Source organism: Cygnus atratus, chromosome 6 (assembly GCF_013377495.2).
Source record: "Cygnus atratus isolate AKBS03 ecotype Queensland, Australia chromosome 6, CAtr_DNAZoo_HiC_assembly, whole genome shotgun sequence".
NCBI classification, from domain to species: domain Eukaryota; kingdom Metazoa; phylum Chordata; class Aves; order Anseriformes; family Anatidae; genus Cygnus; species Cygnus atratus.
The window spans coordinates 37,832,526-37,853,618 of record NC_066367.1 but is presented as its reverse complement, the minus strand read 5'-3'; the positions used below and the strand labels follow the sequence as shown (position 1 = coordinate 37,853,618).

At 40.9% G+C, this 21,093-nt stretch overlaps 1 protein-coding gene across 1 annotated transcript in view; it reads right to left on the bottom strand.

Annotated features, from left to right (window-relative positions):
• Positions 1-21,093, bottom strand: part of ACVR2A (activin A receptor type 2A) — a 62,398-nt gene that overhangs the window by 9,145 nt on the left and 32,160 nt on the right. The window contains exons 2-8 of the mRNA XM_035556040.2: positions 20,031-20,238; positions 17,808-17,917; positions 16,260-16,414; positions 3,570-3,713; positions 2,136-2,279; positions 687-832; positions 123-237 (exon numbers count right to left, since the gene is read on the bottom strand). Coding sequence (XP_035411933.1) covers positions 123-237; positions 687-832; positions 2,136-2,279; positions 3,570-3,713; positions 16,260-16,414; positions 17,808-17,917; positions 20,031-20,238 — 1,022 coding nt within the window. The remainder of the gene's footprint in view (positions 1-122; positions 238-686; positions 833-2,135; positions 2,280-3,569; positions 3,714-16,259; positions 16,415-17,807; positions 17,918-20,030; positions 20,239-21,093) is intronic.

Genomic DNA, 21,093 nt, shown 5'->3' with positions numbered 1-21,093 from the left:
CCTTAAGGGTCAGAAAATAGGGTTGACGACACAGTATCCTTTGGATGAAAAACGCACAGACTACCGATTCCTGTTCACATGCAGTCAACAGTTTATCATTTACACAATAAGTTCGTCTTTACCTGTCCATGTGTATCCCCTGCAGACTTTCCAGCCTCAAACTTTAAAGCTAGACCGAAATCAGCGATACAAGCTGTAAGGTTATTTTTCAGCAGCACATTCTTGCTTTTGATGTCCCTTTCAAGTTAAGGAGAAGAATTATAAATGTAAAACGTGAAATACCATGTAAAGTTATACGATATGAAGAAATATCACACAAAGACATCATTTACAATAAGTGTTTCTGTGTGAAGGCATTCAGTATTACTTAAAAGTTATATAAAGTGTTGGAGATGTTTCAAATAGCTATAATACCAATTATCTTATATACCTCATAGGGTACTTATATAATTAACCGGGTAAAAAAGGTTAGTTAACCACAGTCACCAACCAAACTGCGTCCTATAGAACAGCAGCTAGCTTTCTGCTTAGGCTGAGCAGATTTTTCTTATTAGGCTCTTGATTACTATGGAAAGAAGATACCACAGAGTAGTTTTTTGAACACTTTGTATCTATCAATATTTCCTGTCCCTTAGCTCACAGATAAATATTAACAATGGTCTGCAGGTATCGTCCATATACTGTACCTATGTGAGATGGCAGGCTTATGTCCATCTTTCAGCCCTGGTATGTCCTCGTGAAGATAAGCCAAGCCTCTAGCCATGGTCTGAGCAATGTGACATAGCTCATTCCAGGAAACCACATTAGCCTTGAGAAAGTCGGTTAACGAACCCTGCACAGCAAAAAAGAAAAACAACTGTAAGATAAATTTCTCTCTCATCTAACCATAAAGAAAACTTCAGATAGCCTCCATCCTAAAAGGACACGATATGCTCCTCTGCCTTTCTCTGCCTTCTGATAGACTCTGTAATTATACAACTGCATAAACAACCTACTGCTGGCTTAAAACAACAACAAAAAATTAACCTTTGCTTCACCTCTGTCCATGAACAGAATCAAGATGCGCCTAATGTCACCTCGATAACCCAGCACCATAATTAACTCAAGGTCAGCAGCACACATGCCAACGAACTGCACTTAACTGGGGATGTCAGAAATGGGAGCTAGGCTTACAGACATTTAAGTTCTTTATAAAGACAACCCTGCTTTAACCACGGGGATTTGTATCCTTCCAGGCACAGGAAACTGCAGGTCAGATTCACCTTCAAGAATCCTGCTGAATGGGGTATGCTCATTCTGAGACCTTTAATTGATAGGCTTTATTCTCTTGCGGACTAATGACAGTGAATCCCAGCTTTGCAGCAGTTTCAGAGTGAAATACTTTGAATAAAGAGACAACGTGAAATAAAATCTAGCCAACATGAAGCACTTGTCTCAAACTCCCTTCTATACCCCACTCCATACACACGTTCCCATGGATTTACAAATGCTCCAGTTTGACGTGTCACCGTGTCATGTTACTTAAGCCAAGAGAAAAGGGAATAATGAACACAGTGCTGTTAAAACATAGCGACTACATTTTAAAAATTCCTACTTTCCAGAGTCATCTCAGATACTATCTTTCTAACAAGCTTAAAGCACTCAAAAAATTGGCACTATATTTTCAGAAAGGCAAATTTGTTTGCTATTATCTACTTGACTGTGAAGAGCTGTGAAAAATGTAAATATTTGGATAGTTTTAATCTAAGTGATTAACGAATAGGTATAAATGGGACAAAAATGCCAGAATTGAAAACGCAGCACCATAACCTTTGCGAAATGGAGACTGTTTAATCCAGGCAGACTTAGAATGGGGACATGCAAAAACATACATGTCCTAAGAAGCAAAAGGCAGAAAAAAAAATCATTTGTTTTGTAAAACTTCTCTATTAAGATTAATGACAATTTTATCAGGTGGCTGAAAAATTTAAATAAATTCATATCCATGAGAAGAGTCAAGCTAATAAGTGAAAGCTATTTTAAATTTTATTTCTTAACTGCCTAAGATTCACATTTGCAACAGATTTTTAAGGCTATTCTTCCTCCACCATAATGATGATTTAAAAAAAAGATGCTACTTTGAGAGTTAAACATACCTTTTCGTGAAATGCTGTAATTAACCAGAGATCGACATCAATGCTAGTGCCTCGTTTCTCTGCACCAATGAACTGTAGAATATTGTCATGCTTCATTCCAGGTAAACTGTAAATTTCATATTCATTCTGCCAAGACTGTTTGTCCTTTAAAGAAAAACAACGACAAAAACACAACACGCCAAGTTAATACCACAATTACGAGCATAACAGGTACTTTCTCTGTCAGACATTTCCTCCTGTAATTTACTGTGCATTGCTAAACGGTCTGTCGATATGATTAAAACCTAATTTTTGGTTAAAACAGGATTTATTACCAAAAGGAAAGAAAGCATAGTATATGCTATTAAGGTTATGAGACTGATTATTTTAGAATTATGAATGTTTAGATTAGTAGCAGTATTTGTGCTACAAAATACTGACCTAAAATATATTACACATTCACACTTCCTGGAGAAGTGTCTGAAAAATTAAATATGTTGTATTATCTGAAAACACCACCAACTATCAGAGATATGAACCATGGAAATGCAGAAAGCTGTAGACAGGAATAGAGTCTACATACTGGAAATCATTGCAATGCTTTTGTTTTATGAGATCGATTCCACCTTAAAAAATACAAAACAGACTCTCTAAGAATTAGAAACATGTTTTCCTTTGTTAAAAATAGCAAAAAAAAAAAAAAAAGTCTCAGTTTTAATGTATGTTGTATTGATGACTTAAACCATCATATATATGTGCCATTTCTCCTAGAAGGCAAGGAACCTGCAGATGCATTTCTTCAACAATTTAACACTCGGTTAACCACTGGAAAGCAAAAGTACATTTCTTCACCTCAACTAGCATTGACTGTTTTTAATTAATGTAACATCTATCCTAGTATCATTGTATGCGATCATTCTGGATTCTAACTAAACTAGATTTAAAAATTATGAGCACAATCTATTTTGAAATACGGCTTTCAGAGCCATATGCTGGGAAGTCAGCATTATTACCTTTAATTGAGGCATGTTTAACTGGAACCTTACAACAGGTTTGCATTTCAGGGCATCTATTTATCAGCTTACATTCATTCCAAGTACATTTTAAGTTGAAAAATATCAACAGATTCTTCTCAAACGATGGAGACGTGTGAGAGCTGCAAACAGTATTTACATGCTTCAGACTATTCATGTCAAGTAAGTATTTTTATGATTAGAAACATATGCTGTCTTAGGTATGTTTCAATGATACATTTGCTTCGTTAAGATAAAAACCCTACCTGCACATTCTCTGCCTGAAGATACTTCCTATATTTGAGAATTTGTGTGGGATATCTAGGTTTGTAGTATATATAGTAAAAATTCTCTAAAATAAAAGCCTCTTACTGTGACTGGAAGACATGGTTTACATTGCAGTACTTTAAACAACACAGGACACTTCAGAACTTGTGCCTACCTGAATGGGGAATATTTTGACTGCAACGTATTCGTTCAGGAGCTGAGCTTTCCACACGCAGCCAAACCTTCCCCTAGCTTTGATCTCTAGCAACTGCAATGGCTTCAAACCCATCAGTGGTGACGGCGGTGGTGGGCCGGGATCCTGAAAGCAGGTTAACACCATTAGTTAACTCAGCCATCATGTGCGTGATCTATGATGACAGCACTAGAAATAAAGGCTCGTAAACCGAGACTTGGCATCGTGTACCCACCCTCTCGCAACCAATTCCCCCAAACAAACCAGAAACAAAACAGCAACCCTCGTCCACAGGAAGGAAAAAAAGACTGTGAAACATGCTCAGAATTATGTGCAAGCGACAGCATGACAACAGTTACAGTAAAAATCTAACCAGTATAAAAGCACAGCACAAAATAAGGGATAGAGATGATCAAGCATTACTTGTTGCTTTTCAAAATGACAGAATTAAACCGAGCACCTTCGATACCGAGGGGGTTTTTGTTCGTTTCACACATACGTGATGTGCCCATGTAGGCCATGGGCAAACAGCCCGGCCATGAAGCACGCTCCCACCCTGACACCCATGCTCATCAGTGCCCCAGCGGGATGCAGAAGACCCCTGGTCGAGCCGGGTGGCTCGGGGAGCCACACAGAACTGCACCAAGTTCCCTCACATGCCCGTGAGCTGGGCCAGGAGCTGCACCACAGGCAGGAGGCCGTGAGGCACCGCGCAGGCAGGTCGTGCCGTGCGCGAGCCGGCCCTCCTGGCCAACAGTACAAGCACTGGGCCGCAGTGGAGCTTCGGAGCATGTCCTGCTCTTCATTATCCCCCAGTGCTTGCACTTCACTGGTCGGCTAGGAAAATAAAAAGCCCAGCACTGGCTTTTCAAGTACAACACGACCAGCTGGGAAGCACCACTGCGCGAGACGGAGCTCCCACACAGTTATCCCCATGACCACAGATGTTAACGTGGTTTTGAACAACTTCCCTTTCTGGCAGAAAACAGAAGTGACACCATGGGCTATCTTGTATTTTACATTTTGTATCGCTTACATATTCTGTGTCGTACACGCCACCTGAATATAACAAGTAGATTTTCAACTGTGGGGATGGCGAAATTGGGCCGCAGGTCTTATCTTACACATGAAGGCAAGAACCTACAACTGATAGACTGGTATTGGTTTTAAGTGATACCCACCCTGCAGAACACGATGAAAAAAACCAAAGTGTACTGCTCAAATCCACCAAAACATACGCTTGCCTTTTCTGCTTTGTTTTGTTTTGTCCCCCAGCCAGTCACAGCTGTAACGCTGTTTTAAAGAGAGGGAATGGAAAATCCTGGAGTAGTTGCTTGAACGCAACCAGCGAGCACTCAATAGTTAGGTGTCTGAGCACTTCAGCTAGTGCCATAAAGATCTTGTGCATGTTAAAGACATTTGCTGAACAGCCGTGGTTGTAAGCACACTTCGCTGCTGGTGGGAGAATGAAGACAAGTGCTGCTGCAGCCACTACAGGCTCTGAGCACTTTAAACACAGGAACAAATACCCATTCTCTGTTTCTTATTAAAAATACATATAGCCTTCAAAAAGAACCAGCTTCACATATAAAGAGATTTGTATCAATTCAAAGAAACTGTAATCTAACTCCACAGAAATTAATACCTGTAGAAATACAACTTTAATTAGAGGCATTGCAACACTATCCTCAAAAAAATATGGGACTCTTCTGTGAACACAGGTGAGATGTTTAAATAAAGCTGTTACAGCAACATTGCTGGGTTCAAAGTGGATGAACAATGAAAGAAAATGAAGTTTCAGAACTGAAAGTTGCTTCTAACACAGGATCAGATTCTTGTTCTCAGAACCGCCGATACTTTTCACTTCTCACTCCCATGCCACCTGTCATTCCGTGCCCAAGCCCTCTGTGAGTATTTCAGGCAGCAGGGCGATCTCTGTCCTCAAACTGCCATAGTTACAGAAATGGCAAAAAAAACCATGCAAAACTAGAAACACGATGCCCAAATTTACTCACAAGACTATCTTAAGTAGTAAAAGCCTGGTATTTTTAAGAACCCTGAGCACTGTGTAGCTGGGGATTGAGCATCAGGCAGTCAGGCGACTTGTTGAAGTTCTGAACACAGGGACTTGCCTGCAGTAAGAGAGCGATCTGTGGGAAGGAAACCCAAACCTCACCTCGCTCTAGTGGCTGAACAACCCCGTCCTTTCTCTACCCTCTGTCCAAAAAACCTACCAGTATTTTGAAAGATACTATGTCATTTTTTTTCCTTGACCATCAAGCAAAAGACCACTGACACTTCTCAGAGATCTGATGAAAACAGCTGAATGACAGCATCTGCCACGAGAGAAGGCATCACTCCTGAGTAAAAACCAGCCAAAAAAAACAGTGCTGCTAACTAACTCTCACATTAGACCAAAGGGATACTTTTCATACACCTGAATCTTGCTTTTCCTAGAAAATCCTGGCATTTCAAAATATTTCCCCGCTGCATTACACAGCAACCTCCTGCGGTTCCCTGTGTGTTTCTTTGGGTGTTGAAACATTTCTGTGAAGTCAGAACTTCCTGCTTGGAATGAAGAAGTTAACACACCCACACACAGAGATCAAAACAAATCCTGATTTAAAAATGGAAAGTATAATTGTCTTCTGTTAATGTAAATAAAGTTTTACGCTTTTTTCTATTTTTTTCCTAAACAATTTTGCTAAAACCAACAGCCATTTGCTCTAAAATTACCGATCCTGATTTATGCAGAGCCATTCCTTGACAGTATTTTCAACCTGCTCTACTTCTAAGCAGAAATATTTACTGTGCCACAGGCGTAATTACTTTTGCATGGCTTTTGAAAACCATCTCTGTGGCGCCAAGGCAGATGATATAATGTGAGCTGAGGTATAATGGGGCTGTATCAGCCCAACAGCCTGCCCCAGCTGTCCGAATGCGAGGATGCAACCTCCCTCCCGCTGCCCAGCCTTTCCTGGCCCTTCCTCCCTCGGACTGACTCTGCTTGCTGCATGGCAACTCAAGGCAAGATGCTATGTTGTCAGAAAGCCTTTTTTCCCCCCTTCTAATCACATTATTTTTCTAATAGTTTAGCAAATTGCATCTGCTTGCAACAAGGTCCACGTTAATAGAAAAAGCTCTGGAAGGCAGAGGGAAGCAGGACTCTCCTCGAGAGTGGCGAGGTCCCCGTTCACCATAGGCAAGTGGCATGGTGAGCACCACTGCAGCAATCCTCTGCCAGATAAAAACAGCCTCAGGATGCAGAACAGGCCGCTACGCTTTCTTCTTCCTGTAGCTCAAAGCCTCTGGCCATTAAAACCATAAATTCAGGTCACATGGCGATCTCAAAATCATGCACACCTCGCTGTGCTGTGCCACACTGTACGGCATTCAAAGGTCAAACTTTTTGGTTCTGATTTTTATAGGTGGGAGTTGCAGGCAGCTGTAGATCACGTGCCAGATTTTTTTTTTTAACAAAGGAAAAAATAATGATTAAAGTTTAAGAATGGTATCTTAACAGGTTTCCCTCTGTGACTCAAGAATGGTTGTCAAGCTCAGAGAGAAGCTTAACTGTGAAACCACGCTTCCATTAAGGATGTGCCAAACGGGACAGGGTGTCTAGAGACTGCCCCAACACAGGCCGTCAACACCGGAGTTCTTCTCCAGCCATTTCTCTCATACGGCAATTGAATCACATGATTTATCCCATATAACGGGACCGATTATCCAAATGGGGTTGTACACAGACACGTTTCTTTTTCCTGACTCCAAAATATAAGCAAGTCCTTAAAACTTCCAGAGCCCATGCAAGCTCTCTTTGTTAGATTTTGCTTTGTTTCCCCTTGGTTACATTTATACTACAGTTTATACAGTGAATATGGTCAACGAGGTCCCCTTTAAAGATCATGCTCCTCGCTTCCAAGTTTGGGCTTGGTTCATTTTCAATCAGATGATGGGTGAAGTTGAGACAAGAATAAAAGGAGTCAGAATTCGTAAATTCTGTAATCTAGTCTAAAATTGACTGTATGACATGTATCCAACTTTCAACCTTTAATTCCTTTTTTCTCTGAATGGTGACAATTCTTCTCTCGTTTGCCCCACAAATTCCCCTGTATTTCACAGTACATACATTACATACTCCCCTAATTAATATAAAACAAGGTAGTTGCTTGTAGTCAGAATGCTTCTTCCCTAACAGAAATTAAGTCACTTGAAGCAAGACAGCAATGGGAATAGAAAGCCCTCTGACAACTATTTACAGGTACAGGATACTCTGAATACTGACATAGCAACATTCTGTTGTCTTCTAAATTACAGTTACAAAGCATCCCAGCTATTAATTAGAAACCAACATGGGCAACATAGAGACAACAAAAACCTGAGCATTCATACCGCAACTCAAATCTCAACTTTTTCAGTATTTATGTAAAAAGCCTACCAGCAATGACCACAGTTTCTGAATGAACAGTTCTCAGTTACTTGTAGTTTCACGTGAAGAAGCAGTAATCTTACAGAAGGAGAAACCACTCCTGGCCAGTGAGAAGGTCACGGTAGAGACTTAAGAGGTAGAAGAGCCTTTCTCTCCAGGGAGTGTTTCTCAGACAGGAGGGACCCGGGCAGGACACATTGCTGCCTTTGGGGCCATCACCTACATGGGAGGGCCTGCCCCTGCTCCCTGCACTGCTCCCACGGCTCCACACTGAGACCCCAGCAAGTGCTGTGCCAGCAGGGCCCCTGCCCCTGCTCATGCGATGCAGCACGAGGGTGCTCTGAGCTCGTTTGTAGCTAAAGAACCACAAACCAGCGATGCCTGGCGGATTTCTTCATCAATCCCTGCAGACGCAACTCCACAGCCTGAGAAATTGTAGTCAACTTTAAGAAAAGACTACAGCTGCATTTTTAAACCCCGCATGCTGACAAATTTCTGGTCCACATTATTGGAAGAACGGAATTCATACCAAAACAACTTCTTACAAGTCCACAGAAAGTTCCATAACCATGAACAAACATCAATGCGTCTTACCTCAATCATTATATGAAAGGCGTGCTTGTAGAGAGGGGAAAAAACACAGGCAAAAGAAATTACTATTTAGATCAAGAATGGGATGAAAAAACAGCTTATAAGAAAAGAGACCAAATAAATTGCTTGCGAATCAACAACAAAAATAGTCATGGGGATAGCAATACTTTCTGTGCTAATAACAGATCATTTAAAATAAATAAAAAAGTCATTGATATGTTAGCAAAGAAAAATAGGCAAAAATAAAGATTTTAATACAGACCATTAGCTGAATTGATCATTGATAATTAAAAATTGACTCGTCCATTACAGGTGCCTAAACAGTCACATTAGTACAAAGCAGTATACAAACACATGCAGAATGGTATACGTACACAAGCTGTGCAAAGGCATCTCGTTATGCTCACCACTGTACAGCAGAGGGCAGCGTTGTATTTTTTAAGTTAAGACTATACTGCATTTAGTAACTAGCTGTGGAAAATGAAAACTTTTAAGTGTCTGAGTTACACCTAAACATCACAAACAAACAGGTCTTCATATATTGGATCTTCAGTGCTCAATTTCATCGATAAATGTGGCATGCTTGAGCTGTAACTAGAACAAGTGAACTTACACACTATATCCAGCATATATACGATTACAGTATTTAAGACTATTTCACCCAAATCACGAATTTACAGACTGTCGAGTGAGATCTACTACCCGAATATGAGTCCCAGAGCACAACTACTGAAACTTAAAACACATTTCTATGAGACGAGCCTGTTCGTGCTGCTTCAAAGCAGAGCAGCTCAGACACCTGCACTGCTTCTCCTGTACTTCTGCCTCAGCCATTGTCTTTTATAATTCGATCAGATAGTTGGTGCAACAGCAGGAAATTCAGGCGCTTGAAGCGTTCAGCTGCCACATAATGGCAATCATCCCTTTCCTCACCCTTTGTCTTTACGTTCTTAGGATTCGACAGCGCAGAGCCAGCAGCCTTCTCTCTGCGCTTGAGAACCGTCTAGCACACACTTAGCATTATCTGAATAATTAATAATAGAAGGGCTGAAGTAGTTCTTGAAGGCTAGGCTGGTTGCAGTCGGATTTACAGCTTGCTGTCGGAGCACTGGGCAGACTCCCTGGCGGCCAGGGCCACCGGGATGGGGCCAGTGCCCAGCCCGAGACTCTGGGGCAGATTCTGGCAGAGCTCATCCAGCCTGCCAGTGTCTTTGGAAGGGGAAACAGAAGTCACAGAAAACCCCAAACCTTGGGCTGATTTCCATTCTGTGACCTGGTGGTTCCAGGACAATGACAGCCACGCTGTGAGTACTTTAACCCCCCCCCCCCAGAAGGAAGACACAGCAGCACAAACTCCACAGCGCACAAGCACAGAAGTTCCTCCTGCAAGCCTCCCGTGTTCCTTTGCCCGGAAGAGCAGCCAAGGAAAACAGGAGTGTTGCTCAACCTGGGAGCCTGGCAGGGAATGGCTGCTGAGCAGGGCGATAGGTACATCTCTGCGTGCCCAGAGCTACTGAAGCAGCAGCAGAACAAACAAGAACTGTTGGAGGAACTTAAAACCCCTGGAACAGCTGTTCAGAAAACTTCGTTCCTAGGGCTGTAAAAAATAAAAGTATTAGAATAATTCTGCAGGTCTGTTCGCTATTAATATTCTCCGTTTACTAAGAATTCAGTAAATTCCTTAAAAACAAGTAAAAAAAAATTAAAAAATACAGACTTCTTGTTCCTGTGATAATGGGAAACTACAAATCGGAAACTCTGAGAAGCTGGGGTCCTGCTCCAGTCCCCTCACTGATCTGAAGGGGATCAGCTCCCCCCCAGCGCTAATACACCAGGCACACACGATAATTTTCAAAAAGAGATGTATGCGTATCATAGACCTTCTAATTTTAAGATCACTGCCCTTTCTTTCAGGCTACAAACCGCCATCCCAGGCTTTTCATTAGAAATCCAAGTATCAACAGTTTAAGCAGTGTCTGGCTATTAAGGAAAGCAAATATACTTCAGGGATCAACACAACTCTTTTATAAAAAAGTTGGGAGTAATTCCAACAAAATAGCCATCATCTAACACAAACATATGTAAACACACTAACTTACTGTTTATACAGCCTGAAAACTACTTCTAAAGGTTTTATCTGGGGTTAGGGAAATGGCTGCAAAATTTGTAACCACCTAGGACAAAAAATACTGTCAGTGTGATCTCTTCCAAAATCTGAGCTATCCAGAAAACCCATTCTGAACTTTAAATGTATCACAGATCTTCATAAACATGGTGCTCAAAATTATTGTATTTCAAAGGTATTGCACCGATTCATTCGCTTGTTCCTAACCAGTGCCTAAAACATGATACCTGCATGTTCATTCACAGCCCCTTGATCTCTTCAGAGAATGCGAAGTAAAATGCATTATTTTTGTACACCTTGTGAAGGGTAAATCTCCTACTAGTGATGTAAAAGATTACCTGAAAGATGTCAGCCTCAAACATTCAGGAGAGCATATCTGAGGATACCCAAACTGGACTTTAAGGAAAATGGTTAAAAAGCTCCTGAAGCTCAAGTACGTGGCCGCACACCCGCAGAAATCAGCACTCCAGCCCTCCGTGGCTGTTCCTAGCACAAAGACCATGGCCTCTGAAGAACCATACCAGAGCTGGGCACCACAGCACCAGGACCCAAGGATGGCACCAGCTCTTTCCCCTGTGTCATTCCAGCTGCTGACTGGAATCGATGCTAGGAGAAATTCTTATTAGTCCTGAGGATACAAATGCATCATTACAGAACGTGAAGTCATGCACACTTCCAGCAGTCCAAATTTAGAGCTCATTCAGTTTTTCCTTTTTAATACGAACATTGCCACTCATTGTATGTTAATGATTCATTAACCACTGATACATACCCAACCTTAACTCCTTCTGAGCTGGCCACAAGCCCTAACTCAGTTTTCACTGATAAAAAATAAATAAAAAAATAATTCTTCCTACTTCCAATCTCTAGCCACAAAAAATTATCCATTAGTAACTACTTTCATGATTTTTTTGAAAACAGATCATTCAAGTCACATACACACTTACCAAAAACCTTGGCACAGCTTAGTGGCCTACACCAGATGTCTGAAGTCAAAAACTGCCACAAAGAGCAATGCATGTTTAGGTACATATGTTCCCTCCCTATTAGTTTCCAGCACAGAATTTATTTTTCCACTGGTACCCGTGCAGTTGCACTACGGGCAGTTCAGAACGTCTTGCTTCTGCCACTGCTACAGATTTTTCTCCTTCATTGCTATTCATCCCATGTTATGTGAAACTGCTTTCAATTCTGACTTCTTACAGCTGAAACTGAAATATCGCAGTCATGATGTGGCTACAAAGGGCTATTTGTATTTAGGTGTTCTCAGGAGGAGTTGAGCCGAAGAAAGAGTATCACGGTCTGGTGGTGACGGGAACCACCATCCATCAACCGTAACTGCACGGAGCGTCTTTTAGATACTTAAAAGTTTTGAGGCCACGGGTATGATCTCTCTGTGTTTGATGTATGTGCTTCAGTTAAGACTAATTCCTGGTTTATCTAGCACATGACTGTGAACAGTCAACATGCCCTCCATCAGCAGGACCAATGAAGTTACCATACGAAGGAAAAAAACCACACAGGATTACAGTGCTGAGTATAGGGAGCAGTGGGTGAAAAGCTACAGGAAGTGATATAGGGGCTAAAAGCACGAGACGTAGTCCTATGTGATCCTCCTCCCTGAGGAGAAGAGGAAGAAATGGTAGTTCCTAGGAACCGAGCTTGCTTTTACGGATGCATATGGAAGCAAGAAGCTTTTATGCTACTGTTTAGCACATAGCAGCAGTTTAAAGAGATGTTTAAATAGATCTGTCCATTAGGAGCCTTTAAATTCCTGGTAACCCCAAACAGGCCTGGATCAGGGCCTTCTTGTGCTTAGTGATTAAACACATGAACAATCTTTGACCCAAGTCATTTCAAACGTTTCAGAAGAAAGTACAAAAATAGGTTAAGAGAACTGACATTATGTGAATCTGCAAAGCTTTTTTCAACCCTCTCAACAGATGACTCTTATTTTAAAAACACCACAAAACAAAAAAAGCAACTCTGCGATCCAGTAAGATATTCATAACTTGGGCACTTCACAAAAAGTACAAGAGGTTAATTTGTCTTTGCACACTACGGATGCAAAGTGTTGGGAGCCACAGCTCTGTGAACTGATTAAAAAAACCCAAAGTGTTACTTGTGTCAGTTATGCTATAAAATAGGTTATGGTCCTATCTATCAGATGACAGACTGGTAACACTACAGGAGCAATTAGCATTGACTGACAACCCTGGCCCAAGCTCAAGAGATGTAAAAAAGAAATGAGCACAGCAGATCAGCTCCCTGCCATCCACAGCCTTACTTCTACCAGGAATGTCTGTAGGGTGCTGCGGGGAAACCTAAGCGCACCTAATTTTGAGAGTGGAAGCCTTTGTCCACAAAGACTGTAGTGTCTTATCTTCTGCATACTCAGTGCTCATAAGTGAAAACTAAGTGAGCACGAGTAACTCTAAATAAAAATATACACAGATATTTAAAATGCTAAGCCATTATTCTGGCAGATTTGACCAGACATACGGAATATATGGTTGCCGCGTGATACAATCAAACCTAACTAAGAGGATTAAATAGTTCCGTCAAACTGTTTCACATAAACACACACATATTTAGAGAACCTACACTTGCTAATAACTCACTGAACAATCTGAAAAGTGCTAGATGTTTGCAAAACCTGACAGTCAGCTTTAACTGGGCTCGAGCAGGAGGCAAGGCAGAAACTACCGGCAAGGATGTGGGCTGGAGGGGTGCTCGGGTACCAGGGTGCAGCATCGCGGCGCTACCAAGCCCCGACCTCTCCACCCAGCACCTGAAAGAAAACGGGGATGGAACATGCACGGATTAAGCAAGAATCGCTGCTGCTTTCCTAACTTAACCCAAATATTCGAACGACTTCTACTGTGTGAGATTAGACTGATTATCTGTGCCTTCCGAGGGGATACAAAATTATGGGAATCCATATAGCTGTGAAGTGCGCTCAGCTTGTGCAGGAACTGCCTGCTATATACACATACCGTCCAAGTTTTCCTTTCAAAAAATATGAAGTTGTGTGCATTTTCTCAGATGTTTGTCCTTTATCTTTCATTTCAAACATTTCTAGCATTTTATTTTTATGTATCTTCCAATTTCTTCCCCTATATCGTGACTTAAAAGATTAAGTTTTTATTTACTCCATCTCTCTTCTTCTAATTATTCCAAAATTTCTTATTCTTCAGGGTTTCCTCATTTTTATCTTTTGCCCATTTCTCATCTGTTTTAATTTCTGCTGAAAGAAAAATTACTGCCAGGACACTGCACCTCAGCACTCCCATCACCTTCCAGGAACAAGGTGAGTAAAATGACACAACCTTTTATTAAGTATCTCATACAGAAATCAGTGCATTCTAGTGAATATTGATCCACATCTGATTAATCCATTCTATCAATCACTACAGCAAGACTTCAAAGAATCCATTTGCCTACAGACTCTACTCAGGCCCTAATATTTAATATATTAAAATATTTAAATATTTATTTCATGGTTATAAAATTACTAATACTCTTCCCTCTCTTCCTGCTTCCCCTGCCTCCCATTGAAATCAGCTGTAATCAAATTTTAAGTGGGAAACACTGCTCTGCTGCATATGGGAGAATATTTATACGTCCCATTTCCATAATAATTTCATTTAGTTTTTCAGGCAGAAGTAGCTTTTCCTGACTTTCCACATCAAGCCTTAATGCCTATTCACCACAAGATAAGAAAATGTTATTACACCATAACTAGCTCATGCACCAACATATACTTATCCCAACAGATACAATCTAGGCATTAACAAACAGGTTATTACCCTATTTATTAAAAATTTATGACGTGTCCACTCCTGCACTGAACACAAACCATGCAAGAAAAGAGCTACAATGAAAAGAAGGATGAAAACCAGAACTGAAGTTCTGACATACAGCAAGTATTGTAACATTTGCTTTTCAGTCACTTGATCCAATGCTTGCTTTCTTTAATTTCTTTAAGTCTAGAAGAGGAAATACCCACTAAAATTATGCACACAACTAGCAATTATGAATTTAAGCTTACAGTGAGGACTGCTAGGATGACACAAAGCCCCAAAGACAGAAAAGCTGACATGGATGCAGGAGTTGTGCTAATGGATCTACATGAAGCTGGTGCATCTGCAACACTTTCTGCAAGGACAGAAGATACACTTTTTTTTCCTCTGAACTACCTTCTTTTCATTTGTCCAGCAGTTATGTCCACTGCCTCCCCCCAGATTTTCTTACCTCTTACTACGAAACTGAAACCAAACCCATTTTACGTATCAACCACAGCTAATAACGAACGCTTCCTCGAGCACCCTGAAGTCAAGCACTAACACTGAAAATGTCAGAGCAGCTGACAGCACAGGTCTAACACACGTAACCCCTTTTAAATGCAATGCTACCAAAATCAGCGAGTGTTAGAGTTTTCTTTAATCCTGAGCAGCATCGTCACTGTCCAATGGGGGATGTATTCCAGCTGAGTGGTCACTGCACCGACCAGAGCTCAAGTTCAAACCTGACTCCAAAAAGCCCGGTGTTGTGGGACCCTGGGCAAGTCGTTTCTATTCCATTTCCACTCCTGCACTTTGTTCATCTTTCCTACTTCAGTTCTGAGGATTTTGTTGTCTTAACTATTCACAAACAACCTCCTAATCTCAATCGAATCTCTAGCCACAACTGAATACAAGAAAAGGAATTCTAATATGAGTTACTTCTACAGGATCAGCTGGAGCCTGACGGCAGCAGGCACTGTGCATTCGCAGCCAGAGAAGGTTGTTTTGATGCCACCCAGCCAGTTTACATTTTAAATTTCAAGACAACAATCTCAAGGTAGTTCCCAGGCAGAACAGAAACACCGGTAGAACTGAAACACATTTTAAGACAAAACAGAAAATGCACAGACAAGTAAGACAAAACATATGACAGGAACAAGAGTGAGCCACAAGGTGAGCTCAGCCCCGGGACTGTTTCAATTGAAGATTTTCTATACATTCCCTTTAGCTGATACCTGGAGTTCAGTTCTGTGTTTGTTTGCTTTTTTCAAACACAGCTGTGCTTTTCCTAGTTGCTATTTCCTATCCACTGCAAACTGCCATTATGAATTAGCCTCTCTCCTTCATTTCTGTCCTAGGCTAAGCATTAGGCAAAGCTCAGGCTCTGTACGTGAGAGCAGCTGTACACACCTCGTGCCCAGGGAGCAGGACGCTTTTGCCACCTGATGTTTGCTGGTTTTGGTGTCCCCCTCCCTCCCACCCCCCAAAAAATCCGCAGATGTGTACAAATATTTAGTAGCTCCTCACACATTCAACAATGGTCAATTAATTAAGGACGTAAGGCTGTTAAAGTAAAAGCTTCGTTTTCTGCTTTTGCTGATAGCAAGCACTAGCACCTTTAAAGCAGGAAGGTAACAGAAGACTTCGGCCACTCAACAAATGCATGCTGCCTTCTCCCCTCTCTGCCTCAGGCATGGTTGTACCATTCAGAAAAATGAAATCACAGAGCAGCAACTTACTTGGGTTGGAACAAGCACAGGAGGATATGCTAGCTTGTGATGTCTGTACATCCAAAACGAAAAGAGCACGATCACTGCAATTCCCATTATAGGCACCAACGAATATAGCAAGGTATTGAACAGAGGCGGCTTCGGTGTAACTGGGTTGGAAGTTGCTGAAAGAAGAAAAAATACCTTTTATGAAACAAAACATAAGACATAACTTCTAAGAAACAAAACCGATCCAGTTCTGGAAACATCTGTCATCCTGAATTACTAAAAACCCTTGCAATCAGCACAACAGGCTAGAAATACTTGATTAAGCAGCATACTCTAATAAACAGATACATATTTAAAAGATAACATTTTTGAAAGTATGGGGGTAACTCAGATTTCTGTATCAGCACATCTTTCTTGTGCTTCTATCCTCACTCTATCTAATGTGGATGAGACGTGCTTGTATTGTAGAAGGATTGCCAGAATGCCACCACCTAATGAATGAAAAAAGGATCAATACAGAGGTTTAATCTTTAGAACGTAAATAGTACGATGTCATTAGTAAGTAGCACAGGCCAGAATAATCTGCCAACGTTTCTATGCTCTGTTGATTTGCTGAAAGTAAAAATTCTCTAGCAGTAGCTGCTTCTGTAAGGACCTCAGGAAGGGCTCTGGAGAAACCCTGCTTCGGAGGAGGCTTGTGCAGGAGCTGCCACAGACCTCTGGGGCAAGCGAGGTTTAATGAGAGCAATGCAGAATGTCAATTATTGTGTTAGCAGTATCACTGACAAACCTGACAGGCGTATCTCATGGGCCGACAAAGACTACTTCAATCTCACGGAAGTGTTACTTAATTTCAAGCACAACTTCCTCTGGCTATTTGGTACACAAGACTTTTGGTGTTTTCACTCCAGTTATTACCATTATTCAGTTTTCCAACAGAGATTAGATTCCTGACTGGAAAAAGATACTGAAGAATAACCTAATAAACCTTTTAGTTATCATTTTGTACCATTATTTGCTAAGTCTGGCTATCTGATTTTCTTTGTAACTTGGGAAGAAATCCTTTTGCACCTTTTAAAGGTTACTGTGTTGATATGCAGGAAACTCAAAGGTCCAATTAGTTTAAAGAAATATTGAAGCATTTGCAGGCTTATACATGCATATAAAGATAACACTGCTTATAGCCCAATAATTTATCAACACTTACGGAAGCTTAACTACACAATTAAGGTAAGATTTGACAATAACTGCTGTATCTTGAAACGTCCAATTATTTCAGATTATCCTTTCTTTTTAACCCTAGAGAACAGCTGAAGTACGTTTTATCCATTTAAATTACTTTTTCTAGTATAGAGAGCTTTCAAAATTGAAGGAACGAACGTGTAATTTCCTAGGTTCTGTATACGGATGCACACAGCTCTCTGTCATTCAGGAAAGGAACAAGAGGCCTCCTAGCAGGGAAAACTGACCAGAACATTCTGAGAAGTCTCAGCTCCTGAATATGTACCACATTCAGTGTTTTGGAATTCTGTTACGCAGTTTCTTCGTAAGTGTGTAAGACCTACTTACGTTGTGTGACCTCCATCTCTGGGAAATAGAAAAAGCGTTCATTGCACATGTTGCCTTCACAACAACAGAAGAACACTTCAGGGCTGTCTTTTTTCTCTATGCAGTCATTCCTATAAGAGATAATAATAAAAAACCTTATTAATCTTATGTTGTCTATTTTGCTCAAGAGAAAACATATGCTCCAATTTAAAGAGAACTTCAGCAAATTATCCAGGATAGCATACTACCCTAATAAGAGTTAATGTGAAGAAACAAATTAATATTTTATTAATTTATATTGCAAAGAAATACCATTAATATTTAAACTGAAACAGCACATTTTACTATTTCCAAAACAAAGTTCAAGAAAAACAACAACAGAAAGTTAAAATTGTTTGATTTTCCCTGCATACATTATGCTCAGGGGCAGGTTTTGTTCCACACAGTGACTTCATGGCACGTAAGGAGTTGTATTAACTAATGAGCCGAACTACTAAAGTAAGGAGAGAAAAAGAGCAGTCATGCACAGAAAGAGACAACTTGACAGCAGATAAAGAAGAATTTGAGATTTTTCCTGCAGAAATCCTTGAGGAATTTATCTATCACTAAAGATTTCCAAAAAAGTTTTGTATTCTTCTTTAAAAATAATGTTACTTTACCGAAGCAGCTATTACAGTCAGACTGTGCTGCAACTTCCATGACACATTTATTCTTTGGCGTTCGTAATCTGCTGCAGTTTGGAGTCGAGCATACTGTAACTCCCTGTTTACTAAACTGCTCTCCACTCCCAAGATAAGATTTTGTTTAATGGCTATTTTAGACAAACAGGGCAGCAGGCGTTCTTATGACAAGTTAATGAGGTCTCAGAGCCAACTCTCAGAGCCACAAGCTCAACTATTTCCTTACTGCCCTTCCTGCATTTTATTCCTTCTTCCAGTTTATTTTCTTAGCTCAAGGGAGAACTTAATGCCTCATTTTTTTTAGTTCAATGTTATACGTGGGACTAGTGGGACAACAATGGTACAGAACCTAATTCTGTTTCCAACTGGAAAAATTTCCATCCTAAAAGTTCAAAATGTAGCATAAACGATATCGGTTCAGAAATTGTAAATACTCCCACTTCTTCTGCAAAGCTACATCTAAGAAGATGGTAAAAAAATCAAAGTACTTTCCCCATCCTGTTCCTAGATACTAGTAGTAACAAATAACATTTCTTCAGAAATTGCCCTTTGTCTTCCAGCGTAGCAGAATCTCAATTATGCCGTGCAAGCAAATTTGCAGATGCTTTGCTACTTCTCTGAGAAACAGATAATCAGAAGCGCCATTCAACCTAGCTTTAAACTATCAGTAAAGGGAGAAAACATCCCAGTCTGTGGGAAAACTTTTTATTTGGTAGAAATGTCTATAATGATTTCTTCTACTCATACAACATTTGAGAAACACAACAGGAAAGTTTTCCAAAATATGGCTAAAAATAATTTCCAAATACATTTTAGTGGTATCTGTTATGCATTTATTTAATTCTCTTAATTCTCCCCATTTCCAAAGAAAAGCTGTTTTGGACAAATAAAGGTTAGTACAGCACTTCAAAGAACTATTAACACTATTTCTTTAGAGCTGTAATACTATTCCTTAAAAGAGTCACGACCTCTATTCAGCCAATAGCTAACAAAACTCAAGTCCTGCTGTTAATGCTCACAGGTACTTGCTTGACCATCTGTTATACAAAAATGACTGGAATTTTAAAATATTCAGTGTCTCTTAGAACTGCCACTGAGGTGAGCTTTACCATAAATACACAAAACGCTTCCACGTTCAGTTAAGGAACCCACACGATGCGTTGACTTTCCTACTCTAAACACTTTGGAAAAGTGAACTGTAGACATCTGCAGTGTGGTTTCAATAACTGTATTTGCATTGTTCAACAATAACAAGTTGTTAGGAAAAAAACCTATTGTTAATGACCTCAACAAGAAAAAATTAAACACCCATTTTTAGTACATAGCAAGTAAATATAAGAAGGCAGCACGTGCTGCTCTGTAAACAACTCGAACTACTTAGATGAAGTTGGGTCCTTACATGAGCAAGAAAATTGTGTGTACACAAAACAAGATTACAACTATTTATAGGCTACTGTACTCATCTTTTGTCCCAGGTACTGCTGGCAGAGGTGATACAAATTATGGACAAGCAAAATAGTTATATTTACAAATAAACGTAAGGTTTCTAGGAAAATTTCCGTACCTGTCATAACAATTGATGTCATCTAGCCAGCAGCCTTGTTTCACAATTTCAATTGATCCGGAAATATTCTTCCACGTAGCAAAACAGTGTCGTCTTTTATCTTTATCGCCATAACAAGGTTCAATGCCACTGCGATTTGTTTTATCTTTTTCCCAATTAGCGTTGTAGTAGATACACTCTTGTGTTTCTGATCTGCCGAGTATGGCACCTTAGGGGAACAAAAGGAACACCACAGTCAGAGAGCACTGAGCACGGGGCACACCCCAACGGTCAAACCCAGGATACACCCGAGTATCGAGTATCGTACAGCACTTGTATTGATACAGCTTCTTCCCTCTTCCCCTGCCCAAAGAAAACGAGCTGAAAGCTCACACACATTCCAACTAAGTTTTGAAACATAAACCAAAGATCTTCTGTTAAGTCAAACGCTGACTTGGGCACGTTATCAAGATCTGAGGAAATAAAGAACAAGTTACGGCAATGCTTTTCCCTGAAGAGCAACAGCAGAGCTATAGGCACAATACTAGCCAAACAAGAAGTATTAGCTAATCGAATTTACCAAAAGGCTTTTTTCCCCCCTTATGTTGTTACACATGCCAAAACGGAGCACGTATGTCTTAGGAACCCAACCCCGACTGGTGCCTGAAGTTCTCCACCACCACCATTGTTTCCCCCAGCTTTCCTCTGCAATGTAGCTTCTTCCCCAAAGGCCCTGAAGTACAAGGAGCACTGTGCTAGAGCGCTATCTTTTATCTCACGAGGATTTGCCAAGCGAGCCATGGGAAGTGAAACCAGCAGGTAGGAGGCAGCGGCCCCTCACCTCCACGGGCAGAGCTGGCTTTTGCTGGGCGGTCCCACCCAGTGCACTGGCTGCAAGGCAGCAGGCATTGGGACTTTGTCACAACCCAACATCCAAACCCTTCCTCCCCCTCTCCCGTCCCACAGCACGTGCCCTGTGTGCAGCACGATCAGCCACCAAGGGCGATAAAAGCCAGGAAGGTTTGGAGGCCGAAGCGCTGGGGGAGCCTGTGCGAAACACACGGTGCCCGGAAGGGGCTAGCAC